At 50.2% G+C, this 13578-nt stretch overlaps 1 protein-coding gene across 3 annotated transcripts in view; it reads right to left on the bottom strand.

Annotated features, from left to right (window-relative positions):
• INTS3 (integrator complex subunit 3) overlaps window positions 1–13578 on the bottom strand; it is a 91739-nt gene that overhangs the window by 58250 nt on the left and 19911 nt on the right. For 2 of the 3 annotated variants that reach the window (XM_083591040.1, XM_083591041.1), the window contains exons 4-6: window positions 7955–8068; window positions 7073–7157; window positions 1502–1568 (exon numbers count right to left, since the gene is read on the bottom strand). In XM_083591040.1, coding sequence (XP_083447166.1) covers window positions 1502–1568; window positions 7073–7157; window positions 7955–8068 — 266 coding nt within the window. Of the gene's footprint in view, window positions 1–1501; window positions 1569–7072; window positions 7158–7954; window positions 8069–8874; window positions 9027–13578 lie in introns of all 3 variants that reach the window. The other variant, XM_083591042.1, reaches the window with a different exon arrangement.

A 13578-nucleotide genomic window follows, 5' to 3' on the forward strand; every position in this document is an offset into this window, starting at 1 on the left:
CAGCAGCCACTGACAGTCTCAGCCCCCTCCATGGATTTGTCCAATTCTCTTTCAAGAGCGATGAAGATGGCATCCCAGCCATCTGTACGGCTCCCCGTATTTCGCCTTGGAGACAAACGGCAGCATCGTGTGTTCCTATTGAACCCAGTATTGTCCACTCTGACTGGCAGCAGCCCTTTGGAAGCCACAGGTCCTCTTGCTAAATCTTCAAAACTTCTCTCGTAAGGAGATAAGAAGACTCCTGTTCGGTCAGACCGAAAGTCCACCAACTCTACCATCGTAAGGGCTAAGCACTTGCTTAACTGCTGGACCACTCGGGGTGTCCAACTCTGTATGTGAGATGCCACTAGGCAGTCACAGGCCAAAAAACACAATCTTGCCCAGAGTTTTGCTACAGCCCATTCCTCTTTCCTCCTTGCCAACATAAATTCCAAATGTGCCCAACAAATGGGAGGCAGGAGAGACTGTTGCAAGTGCAAAGTTCCTCTGAGCACAGAATCTGGATTTCTTTTGGCAAGGAACATCACACTCAAAGACCAAGGAAGGAGAGGGAAGCCTTCAAGTGGGCTAGAAACTTGACCCTGTGTGTGTTAAGCCTAAGATGAGGGTTGTCAGGAATCTGTGTCAGGTAAGGCATTGCAGAAGACAAACAAAACGAACTACTAGGTAAAGACTGTCTAGGCAAGAACCAGCAGGCAGAAAGCAATGATTTACAGCCCCCCCGGCTCTTCCAGCCACGGAAAACGTGCTCGCTCTCCGAAGAGCGCACTAGATGGCACTGTGGGGCAATGCAGCTGGAATCAAACTGTTCCTTGCCAAAGGGAAATAAGCACACTTGAAAAACTCTTTATGTGTCCGTCCGTCCCCCGCGAAGTAAAACGCTTTAACAACTTGATTGTTCACCACAGCAATAAGCAATTTCAAAGAGACATTGCAGCTAGAACGCATACCATCCTAAGAGAGGGAACTGTGCATTGACTTATTATGACAGGTGCACTCGGGATGCATCCGTGCAAAGAAAAAGGGGCTGCAGAAAAGGCACGGCGTGGGCAACCGAGACTCGGTGTAAACAAAGTCAGATCAGCCTCGGTGACTCAAGTCTGTTGCAGCGTGTGTCTGGAGAAGGTGGCCGGGTTTGTACCAAAGCAATAAATATTCATTGCTCCTAGCAATAAGGCCCAGCAGAAAGCCATGCCCCATTAATTGTGCGGTCTCTATGCAGGGCTGCTTCGGGGCTCTCTTCATCTTGGTCACAGGGAAAGTCAGGACTGATCAGCCCCGGGAAGGCTTGGCAGCGTGAAAACAAACTTCAGACTCCACACTGGACAAGGTCAGACACGGCTGAACCCAGCCCTTGAAAGGCAAAACAAAGCTACTAGCCAGGCAATCCACCTGAACAAGCCTTTGGAGCAAGTCCAGGCAAGCGCCGCCCGTTTGCTCCATTGTGAGCAGGCAATGACCCCTGGCTGCCAGCGATGGCCGACTAACCAGGCATACATACCTCTGCTCAGTAAGCATATCAAGGATGTTTTCCGCCAACCAGATATTCTTCGCCGTTACGTCTCCGCCTGCAAAGAGACAAACAGGTGACCAGAAGGTTGGGAGGAAGCTGGTTCAGACTGTGGATTGCACTTTCCTCCAGCATAATGTGTTGGGTTGGAATAAACGACAGACGAGTAGCAAGGGGGCTTGTGAAGAAGGCGCAGCAGAGACTGTACTTTTTGAGAATTCTAAGGAAAAACCATCTTCCGCAGAAACTGCTGCTTGCCTTCTATCACTGTGCCATTGAGAGCGTGCTCACTTATGGCTTATGTGTGTGGTATGGAAGCTGTACTACCCAGGACAGGATGGGGTTGTGCAGAGTTGTTAAGGCAGCAGAGAGCATTGTTGGCTGCCCACTTTCCACCTTAGAGCAGATTTATGCCACAAGGTGCCATAGGAAGGCACTGGACATAGTAAAAGATCCATCGCATCCTGGTCACTGTCTCTTCGAGCTCCTGCCATCGGGACGGAGATACAGGACGATGAAGACAAGAACGAGCCGTCTTAAGAACAGCTTCTTCTCCAGAGCGATCTCAGCCCTGAATGGGAAGCCTGGACTTTGAAAGTCATCTAATCTTCCTTGCTGTACTATACTGTATTGTTTTAATTAGTGTTTATATGGAGCAGTCAAGTAATTTCGTTGTCCCTGAGAGGGGGCAATGACAATAAAGATATTATTATTATTATTATTATTATTATTATTATTATTATTATTAAGTGTCATATGGGAGGCATCTCTCGAGCAAGTCTCGGGGAGTCCCTTTTATTGAATATTACAGCATTGCCACATATGTGCTTATTGCTGATTGGTTAACACAAGTACAAAGCAAAGGTTGCATATAGGCATTAATCACCAATAGATTAAAGGCTGGGAAAGGGAGCACAGAACTAGACAGGCATGAAAACCTCCTAATTAAATTATAACTAGTGACTGATATAGCAAGACTTAAACAATTACGTTCCGATAGATGTGGTCAACTATGCATTAAGAACAGGTCAAAGTATAATGTTTTCATGAACTCAATGTGAACTGAACATTCTAGGGTGATGAGGGAATGTCTTAGTATTAGAACGGTTTGCGCAGAATCATGTGCAGAAGCAAAGCTTAGAAGCAAAACTTCCCATCATGCCACAGTCATGTGCAGAAGCAAAGCTTCCCTTCAATAATGTTTGCACAAAACTGCCCCCTGATACCTTTCAGCTAATCAAACTTTTTGTTGCTGTTGTTTTTCCCTGTACACTGACATACCCACCCACCCTAGGAGAACCCCGTCCTCCTTTGCTCAATGGGATAGCTCAGGTACTTTCTGGAAACCAATGATCAAACGGACATTGGAAGAACCGTTCCAGATCAGGTCAAAAGCCTTTGACACCAGCCACTCCAGATTCCTCTAGGAGGTGAACAGGCAGGGCGTGAAGACAAGAGCCCTCCCTCACCGTAACCCATAAGGATGTAAAAAGAGCCTGCAGGATCAGGCCAACGGCCTGCCTGTTCTCGCAGCAGCCAGCCTGGTGCCTCTTCTGTAAGAGCCTGCAGGGAAGACCTGAGCGCAACAGAAGTACACCAGCAGTCTCCAGCTCAGTTGGTTAGAGCGTGGTGCTGATTAATGCCAAGGTTGCAGGTTTGACCCCTGCATGGGACAGCTGCATATTTTGGCATTGCAGGGGGTTGGACTAGATGATCCTCAGGGTCCCTTCCAACTCTATGATTTTATTCAGACGCATTTACTACCTTCAAACGTGGAAGAGCCAGTAGCCACTGACCGCCTTCTCCCCCATAAATTTGACTGCAAACCCCAAGATCAGGCCAATGGCCCATTCGGGAAACCAATCAGGGCAGGACCCAAGCACAAGAGAGCTCTCCCCTCCTGCGGCTTCCAGCAGCTGGTATTGATTATTGATGCAGCGCTGAGGAACCCCAACTAAATCACAGCGACCTGACTCAGTGAGGCCAAAATTGGGGAGCAAGCGAAAGGTCATCTCGGCCTGCCAAATGGAAGAGTGAGAGATGCTCAGCGGAAAGGATATTTACACCCAATTTTGACCTTTGAAAGCAAGGCCTGAGCACAACAAGCAGGGCTTTTTCCACCCGTGATGCCAGCCAGAAGACAGCAAGGAGGGCTATTTGGCCAGGGCACCCTCCCCTAACTCAGCTCCCCCACCAGGTGTTAAAGGTAAAGGGACCCCTGACCGTTAGGTCCAGTCGTGGCCGACTCTGGGGTTGCGGCACTCATCTTGCTTTATTGGCCGAGGGAGCCGGCGTACAGCTTCCGGGTCATGTGGCCAGCATGACTAAGCCGCTTCTGGCGAACCAGAGCAACGCACGGAAACGCCATTTACCTTCCCGCTGGAGCGGTACCTATTTATCTCCTTGCACTTTGACGTGCTTTTGAACTGCTAGGTTGGCAGGAGCAGGGACCGAGCAACGGGAGCTCACCCCATCGTGGGGATTCGAACCGCCAACCTTCTGATCAGCAAGTCCTAGGTTCTGTGGTTTAACCCACAGCGCCACCCACATCCCGCACCAGGCGTTATTGGGCTCCAATTTCCATCAGACCCCCACCCCACCCCTGGCACGGGTAACGGCTAGGGATGATGGAGTCCAGTAAGAACTGGAGGGCCGCAGGGGCCCCCCAACTCTAGACTAGGGGCACCCAAGGTCAGGCTGTCATGCAAGCTAGCTAACAAAGAGCCCCGAGGCTTGTAAATTCCTGGTTGCTGTGAGCGATTGCGGGGCAAATTCCTTTCTCCACCAGAGTACTCTTTAAAAAGTCAGGCTGAGCCATTCTTGGATGCCTGTCCTTCAGAAGGGGAGTGGGGGGGCCCCTCAAAAGATGTAGTCATGGCAACCGAATCCTCGTAAAAAGAAGAAGAAAAAACCTTATCAGGGTGAGGGGGCGGCAGAGGTACCTTAGGAAAAGAAGTTTCCCGTAAGTTAGAAGTCTGCAAACACTTGGCACGGGTGCCAAGGAAAGGAGAAAGACAGTAGTTTGCTGGTCCACTATGGTTTTGTCCTTCCTGCCCCCCCCCAAAAACAAATAGCTTTTAGAGCCTGTCCTTTGGGCGAGGGGTGGGACGGGACGGGAGCTGGCAAGCTCTGAGCTCATACAGGCCCAACTCCACATTGCAGATGCTGGCGGTTAAAAAAACAAAACGACAGATTTTCCACTGCGGCAAATTCCTGATGTCAGCCCGGCACCAAAGTGTGCCAGAAGTTCTCGAGATCCCTATCAAGACCATACCTGATTTGGTAGGGAAGGAACTGGTGGGGCGGGGAGATGAGGACTGTTTGGCCAAGAGGCATTCTATTACTGCAATTTAATGAGAGATCCCTGATTGGCTGGGAGGTGTGACCAGGATAGGGGTGGGGGACCTGTTACCCTCCAGATGCTGCCAAACTACAAGTCCCATCATCCCTAATCGTAGGCCGTGGAAGCTGGGGCTGATGGGAGTTATAGTCCAGCCACAGCTGGAGGACCCCCTGGTTCCTCAGTCCTGCTATATACAAACTCATCTCTGGCGACGAGACTTCTTTATAGCTTTAAAAATGGAAGATAAATCCTACGTGCGTAATATTTACACACACTTTAATGTAAAGTGAAAAGGAAATCTTCCAAGAGTTATTGGAAAAGTTATTGCATCTTTTAAAAACAAAAACAGGTGTCCCATAATTGCATAAAAAATGGTTTAGGGATAAATCTGTTTTATTAAATTGGACAACGTTCTATATCTGCAATGGCACATGAACAATTTAGGGCAGCTGCATTACCAAACCCTTCCTTTTTTAAAAGGATATATAATTACAGAATAATGTTCCCGAGTAATGGTTGTTCTCTACAAAAATAAAACAAAATGACCCTAAACACACCGGGGATTTTTTAAATTGGGCGTAATCAAAACATGCGGAATAAAGAAACTCTGCGCCCACTGCAATCCCGCTTAGAGAGAGCTGCTCCAATATACCTTGCTGCTAATTGAGCAACTCATTTCGTCCCTCGTTACCTGAAAAGGGCAACCCTCCTGCCATCAACCACCCCTCCCTCTCTCCTGGCCCTGCCTGGCTCCGGTTTAAGGCGGCTGCACACAATTAAACCAGAGCTCTCCCTGTAGCTGTTGGCAACCTGGACCTTCGGCACCTCAGCTCTACATGACGGGCGGTTCATTTGGAACATGCCAGTGTTACCACGGGCAAACCCTGACTGCCACAATATGCTCCCTTCATTAGACACAGGCAGCAGCAAAAATAACAGCTTAGGGACGGGGCCGGGGGCAGCGATGCTCAAGAGGCTACTCAGAATGGCCTGGTTGCTTGATGAGGACTGGGCGCCTTAAGAAATTAGAGTCATATTGGTTGCATCTAGCCCAGCTTCCTGTTTTCACAGTGGCCAACCAGATGCCACAATGGGACGCCCCCAAGAGCTCTCCCCCTGCGGCAGTTTCCAGCAACTGGTACTCAGAAGCATTTCTGCCTCTGCCAGAGAAGAAGAAGAAGAAGAAGAAGAAGAAGAAGAAGAAGAAGAAGAGGAGGAGGAGGAGGAGTTGCTTGGATTTGATATCCCACTTTATCACTACCCGAAGGAGTCTCAAAGAGGCTAGCATTCTCCTTTCCCTTCCTCCCCCACAACAAACACTCTGTGAGGTGAGTGGGGCTGATAGACTTCAGAGAAGTGTGACTAGCCCAAGGTCACCCAGCAGCTGCATGTGGAGGAGCAGGGAATCGAACCCGGTTCACCAGATTACGAGTCCACCGCTCTGAACCACTACACCACACTGGCTCCCTTATGAGAAACCAAGCCTTATGAGCAGTGCCGGATTTACGTATAAGCTAAACAAGCTATAGCTTAGGGCCCCACTCTCTTGGAGCCCCCCAAAAAATTTAAAGGGGAAAAAACCCTGGATACTTCTTCTTAATTATATTTCACTTCAGTGATTACTTTGATAAAATATGTATTTTGACATGTGAGAATGGCTTTAGATACCTATGAGGTCCATAAATTACCATATAGCATATATTCAACGCAAAAAACAGCGACAATTTGTTGTTGACAAAGGACAGCTAGACACATAAAGGGCCCCATTACCTTCAGTAGCTAAGGGCCTCATCAAACCTACCGTATTTTTCGCTCTGTAAGACGCACTTTTCCCCTCCTAAAAAGTAAGGGGAAACGTGTGTGCGTATTATGGAGCGAATGCGGGCGGGAGGCTCTGCTCAGCGCTCCCTTTAAAGAGCCGAGTGGCGCGTGTGTGCAGCTCTTGGGAGCTTTTCCTCGAGGAGGGAGAAGGGCTGCCCTTCTGGGATTCAGAATATTTTTTTCTTGTTTTCCTCTTCCAAAAATTAGGTGCGTCTTATGGTCTGGTGCGTCTTATGGAGCGAAAAATATGGTAAATCTGGCCCTGCTTATGAGGAATGGTTGATAGAGAAAAGGCACTCACTCAGGCTAGCAGCCATCAACACAGCCTTCCTCCACCTCCTATTGGATGCTTCATGGGGCTATTTTCTCCAGCTATACTGCCCCCCCAACACACTCACCTGCGATCTGCTTCATGAAGGTCATGCAGACGCCTTCGATGCCCAGAATCCCGCTCCGCACTATCTCCCGCACCAGCCAAACCAACTAAAGTGTGGGAGAGAAGAGAATTCAGGGCTCCTTCAAACGACATGGACAAAGCCAGCCTCTCCCGCCTCTTTGACGCCTTGTCCAGGCAGAAGAAAGGCATTGCATGCAAGCATTTGCGCCAGCCAGATGATGGCATGGTCCGAACAACTCGCTGCTCATAGAATATGGTTCCTTCAGAAGAACCCGCGATCGGGATTTTTCCCTGCTCTCTCATTTTTTAAAAAAAACAACATCCTGCAAGTTTCTATTCCTTGTGGTTGCGGAGGGAACCCCAAATACCACTTAAGTTATAGAATCGTGTCTATGCGGGGATTCCCGGGGTTAGCAGCAGGGTAGAAGGTTTGGATTACAAACACAGCCACCAAGCCCACCTACCACAAATTTGTGTTTCGTGACCCACCCCCAAGCTTACAGCACCGTACTTCCCTTGATTTTCCCCGTATGCCTCAACGCACCTTTTCCATATAAAAATTCTAATTCTGGCACTGGGGCTTGGGAGCAAGGGGCCGGGGGGAGGAAGTACCCGCAACTGCAGACCGCATTACATATGCCCCTGAAACCCAGCTTGCAGATTTGCAAATGTGGTGCCGATTGCGGAATCTGGGTCATCAGGTTGCAGAATTCAAAATGCTGCACAGAGATGCCTTTGGCAGCACTGCACTCTGGGCTTGAGACAAACAGCGGGCTGATCGCAGCTCCTGCTTCACACACACACCTGGTTCTTTAAAGTACGGAGGCACACAGAGAAAAGAAAATGCGCATAGGCAAGACGCGGTGCATAGCGCATGGCCCACCTGCGTACGGCACGTGTCCTGCAGCTTCAGGTACTTCTCCATCAGAATCTGGTTCATCTTGTTCAACACGGCACTCATCCCGTCGCGGCTGACCAGCACCAGGTCCCGGTAACACTGTGGCCAGGGAGGAGGGCAGGGGAGAGATGAGAGAATGTGTCAGCTGAACAGAGTGCAGTCACAGCATATAACTTAAAAAGAAACTGCTCTGGGGTGGGTGGTGGATGGCATACAGATTCTGTAAACAGGGGTGGGGAGACTCCATCCCAGGGGCCAAGTGCAGTTCCCTGCAGAGATGCTGCTGGTCAGTTAACAGCACTGGGTTGAACGGATAACTGGTTCGGCACATTGAAGGCTGATTCACATTACCCTGATCACCATCATCATGCAGGAGCCCTATAGCATCTTAGAAGGTCTGCTCCCATTGGCTGGACTCCAATGGGACTCTAGCTCCCATTGGTTGGACTCCAGCGGGACTCTAGTCCCATTGGTGGGACTCCAGCGGGACTCTAGCTCCCATTGGCAGGGCTCCGGCGGGACTCTAGTCCCATTGGCTGGACTCCAGTGGGACTCTAGCTCCCATTGGTTGGACTCTGGCGGGACTCTAGTTCCATTGGCGGGACTCCGGCGGGACTCTAGCTCTCATTGGTTCGACTCCAGCAGGACTCCAGCTCCCATTGACGGGACTCTAGCTTCTATTGGCCGGATTCCAGCAGGACTCTAGCTCCCATTGGCCGGACTCCAGCAGGACTGTAGTTCCCATCAGCCACAGCCAGTGCAGCCAATGGTCAGGGCTGACGGGAACTGCAGTCCATAAGGCCCTCCAGAGGGTCATGGGTTCTCCAGCCCTATTCCAGACACACATCCCAAACAATCAGGGATCACGTATGAAATGCGCTTATAGAGGTGTAATATTCTATTACCTAGAGCCGGGATGAAGAACCCGTAGCCGCCATCCAGGTGCTGTTTGACTCCAACTTCCATTTTCCCCAGCCTGCAAGGCCAATTGGTCAGGGGTGACGAGAGTTGTAGTCCACCAACATCTCTGGGAGGCCACAGGCTCTCCATCCGTGCTCTAACAACAGAAGGAGACAGTGCCTGAAGCCAAGGTGGTACATCGGGAATAGCCAAAGCACTGGTTGCTTTGGGGGGTGAGCTGCTCCCCGCCACTGGCGACCAAAGGAAAGGAATAGACATGTATACGCATCAGTAACCAGAAAGCAGCGAAAGGGGTCGCTGTTTCTATATGGCACCGCAAGCCCAACCATCTGACATATGAAAATAATTCCAGGCGACACATAATGCAGAACATACACGAATAGTACGGCCAAGTGTGTCGGACGGTCGTAAATCAGCTGGGACCTGGCTCGTCCAAAATGTACAAGCACAGAATATATTCCCCGTGTCCAAATTTTGCTCGCTTGTCAAGTTCCAAGAGAACAACCCCCCACCCCCGGGACTCAATCTGCCAAAAGCTGGCAAGGAGATGCTTGCGGAAGAGGAGCCTGCGAATGGCCGTGCAAACGTTTCGGGAGCCAAAGGCAGAGCTTGGGGAGTGCAGGCGGTGTGGGAGAAGTTTGGGGGGGCGCGGTGGAGGGATGTGGGGGAGGAAGGAGGCGGTGGAAAGTGCTCAGGGGCTCAGATTTGGGAGGACTTGGAGCAGATCAGCTGATCATGACCCACCAACATCCTGAAACCAACATCTGAGGTCCTTCTCTATGGGCCTGGGAGGTCTGGAGTGTGATGACATGAGAAAAGGGTCTTTTTGGTGGTGGCTCCCTGCCTTTGGAACGTTCTCCCCAGGGAGGCTTGCCTGGTGCCATCAATGGCTACTTTCAGGAGCTCAGCAGTAACACTACTTTTCAGCCAGGTTTTTGGCCTTTATCTTGGGGGAGTTTTAGATACTGCAACCCCTTTGTGGGGTCTGTTAGACAGCCTTTTTACATCCATCCGTGTTTTGAGCTCTCGTTTTGTTTCAGTTTTATACTGGTTTTAATGCTTGTGGTATATAGTAAAATGAGTTTACGTTTCATTTTTCAAAAGCAACTAGCAAGTCCAGTTAATAATAAAAATAATAATGAACAGTGAGGCTTCTTGCGAAGTTTTACGGTATTCAGACGCAAGATGGGTGGGGTGGAAGAGAGGTGAGATCTCTTGCCTGTTCCCTCTTGCCCTGTGAGGTTGGCAGAAGGGAGGGAAGGGGACAGAGGAACCAGGAAATCATCTGTTAACTCACTTCTGCATGGATGTTAATTTGTGCTGCTAAATGTCACGCCGCGGAGGCAAAGAGGAATCTGCTCTCTGCGTTCTCCCTCCGAGAGGCTAATGAGGCCCCTGAAAGCGCCCTTTCGATTGAACTCGCAAAGCACTCAGCAACCTCACGCTCACAACAGGGGAGGTCTCCGGCTCGGCCTTTTGGTGCTTTCCAAATGTTAAAAGGCGTACTTGGCCGGCGAGCAGGAGGGGTGAAATAACCCCTGACCTGGTGCCGCGTGGTACAATTGGGGCCAAGGCACCCTGTCGCCCTGGGCAATTCTCCCGAAGCCACAAAACGGGGATCACAGAAGGTGTTTCAGAGGGCAGGAGGAAGGCAGCGGCGAGGGTGAGGAAGGGATGTCACTGCAAAAGGGTCCAGTCCCTCCAGGGCTAGGTAAAGCACTCTGCCCATGTTTGAAGGTGCTCTTATCTCCCGTGTTTTGAAAGGACAGAGACGCTAGTGCCAAGGCCCCAAGATTTTGGCCTCCTATTTCTTTTCCTAGGAACCGATGGGGTTTATAAGAGGTGCTCCGTTTGGGGTGTCTTATTATCACCAAAACTGCAAAAGGCTATATAAAGGCAGTGGCGTTCTGCAGGTGAATCCTGGCTCAAATTCTGGCCCCTTGCAACAAAACGGTGCTCCTGTTCAGGGTCCCAGCCAGCTAGCCAGTCAGCCCTTTCCCAGGATGTGCCATTCCATTACAATAACAATAACAACAACAACAACAACAACAACAACAACAACAACAATAAAATATATTTATAACCTGCCCTTCCCGATTCAAAAACCGGGCTCAGGGCAGCTAACAACAAATTTAAAACACTTAATTATAAAAGCAGCATAAAATACAGTATAAAAACATGAATAAAAATAAAAATCAAAAATCAATTAGATAATCCCCAGGGCTAGCTGGCTGAATTGGTCCTTCTTGTGCCAGCGAGGAGGCCAGGGGAGAATTAGCTGTGGGGTCTCAGAGTGGGTGATCTTCATAAAGGGAAGGGAAGGAGAGAAGGGAAATAAAAGATCAGGCTGAATTCAAATTAAAGGCCAGGCAGAATAGCTGTGTCTTACAGGCCCGACAGAAGGAGGTTAAATCCTGAAGGGCCCTAGTCTCATGGGACAGAGCATTCCACCAGGTTGGTGCCATCAGTGAAAAGGCCCTGGCCCTGGTGGAGGATAACTTACAAGCCCAAACAAGTTTCTTATCCACATTACGATATTCACAAGTGTGACAAAATGCTGGTGATGTGGAGTGCTCCAGTTCAGGGTTCCAACCAGCTATGCCCTTTCCCAGGATACTCCATTCCAGCCCAATCCCAGGCAAATTCTTATCACTGTGATGTCATACAATATTCATAGCGTTACACCTGCAACAAAATGTTGAAAACATGAAGGGTTCCAGTTCATGGTTCCAACCTGGGAGGCATTTCACAAACAGCGAGAAGGTGCCAAGAAGGACCTGTCAATGCCAGCCGGGTGCAGCCACCCACAGGGCCTCCCTTGCCAATCTTAAGGCCCCAGATGCTTGGCATATAATATACTGCTAATGAGACAGCTGATATAATAACACAGCAAAGGGGGAGATGGGCAGAGGGGGAAGATGGAAGGGTACAGGAAAATGCTATGCATTTATTTCAGCTGTCCCCAACCTGGTGCCCTCCAGGCCTTTTGGCTCCCTCAGCCCCAGCCAGCAGTTGTAGTCCAGAACAACACCTAAAGGACACCAGGTTGCAGAATGCTGAAGGAGGGGGCAGGACCCATAGGAAGAAGGGGAGGTGCCTATCAAATTAAAACCTGATCTAAGGCACCTTTTGGAATCTGTCCTCCTGAAAGGGACCTGGGGTGGCAGCAGAACCAGGGTGGCAATGCAGGGCAGGACGGCTCAGATGACTTCCTTATAAAGGTAAAGGGACCCCTGACCATTAGGTCCAGTCGCGGACGACTCTGGGGTTGCGGCACTCATCTCGCTTTATTGGCCGAGGGAGCCGGCATACAGCTTCCGGGTCATGTGGCCAGCATGACTAAGCTGCTTCTGGCAAACCAGAGCAGCGCACGGAAACGCCGTTTACCTTCCCGCCGGAGTGGTACCTATTTATCTACTTGCACTTTGACATGCTTTCGAACTGCTAGGTTGGCAGGAGCAGGGACCGAGCAATGGGAGCTCACCCCGTCGCGGGGATTCGAACCGCCGACCTTCTCACGGCAAGCCCTAGGCTCTGTGGTTTAACCCACAGCGCCACCCGCGTCCCATGGCTTCCTTATACTTGACAGTAAACCATTCTTATTTTTGCCGCGAAACGCACCCAACAAGCGTCTAGCAACACGGCCCATGTCACTGTCAAGGAAAGAGTCTGCAGCCTGATGAAAATGTGTCACGCCAATGAATAAATCAGCACCCGCCAGCAGACCCCGCCGGTGTAAGGCTCCGGAGATGGGCGCAAGAGGCAAGCAGCAGGGAGATGTCAAGGAGACAGGAGGCTTTTAAGTCTGGGTGAAAGATAAAAAGCTGGAAGGGGGGTGGGAGAGAGCAGAAGGCCCTCCTTCCATACTTTGGGAAGGGAACTTTAATTAAAAGCAAGAGCCAGCCGAGCGGAGGAGGCAGCCGCCTCGCACACTCATCAGCTGGCTGTCACCCCGATGGCCCCGACGCAGCCAAGGGTCTCCAGCGCACAGCTGGACGGGCTCGGCACGCAGCTAATTTCCTGCGAGGGGGGCTAGGAGAGGCATTCTTTGAGAGGCTTCGGAAGAGGGCGGCTCCTCGGCAGACCCAATCCGCGTCCAGAGCAAGGAGGGCGAAAGGGGGGAACACGGCTCAGCGGCACAGCATCTGACTTGAGCCCAGAAGGTCCCAGGTTCAAGAACCCCAATGGCATCCTCTGGGAGAGACCCCCTGCCTGAAGCCCTGGAGAGCTGTTGCCTGTCAGCGTGGGTGATACTGAGCTAGAGAGGCCAAATTGTCTGACTTGCTAAAAGGCAGCTTCCTCTGAAAGAAGCCCTGTTTGGGGAAGTTTTAATGTTTGATGTCTTTATCGTGCTTTTAATATTCTGTTGGGAGCCTCCCGGAGCGGCTGGGGAAACCCAGCCAGATGGGCAGGGTATAAATAATACATTATTATTATTATTATTACTACTACTGTTCCCTAAGGGAGAGCAGTGCCCCTTCTCTTAGTAGAAGAGGCAGTGCTCAAGATGTAAGAAGTAAGCAGACCAAGAACTCAGGCCAATGTAAGTTTCAATAGTGGGAGTGGTCCCTACTCACAAGTCAATAGTCAATAGTAACAAAAACTAATCCATTCAAAAGTATGTATTCCGACAAGAATTACAAACTCAAATAGAGGTTACAAACTCAAACTCAAAGATATGTATAACA

The sequence above is a fragment of the Podarcis filfolensis genome, assembly GCF_964270895.1.
Source record: "Podarcis filfolensis genome assembly, chromosome: 16".
Classification (NCBI taxonomy): domain Eukaryota; kingdom Metazoa; phylum Chordata; class Lepidosauria; order Squamata; family Lacertidae; genus Podarcis; species Podarcis filfolensis.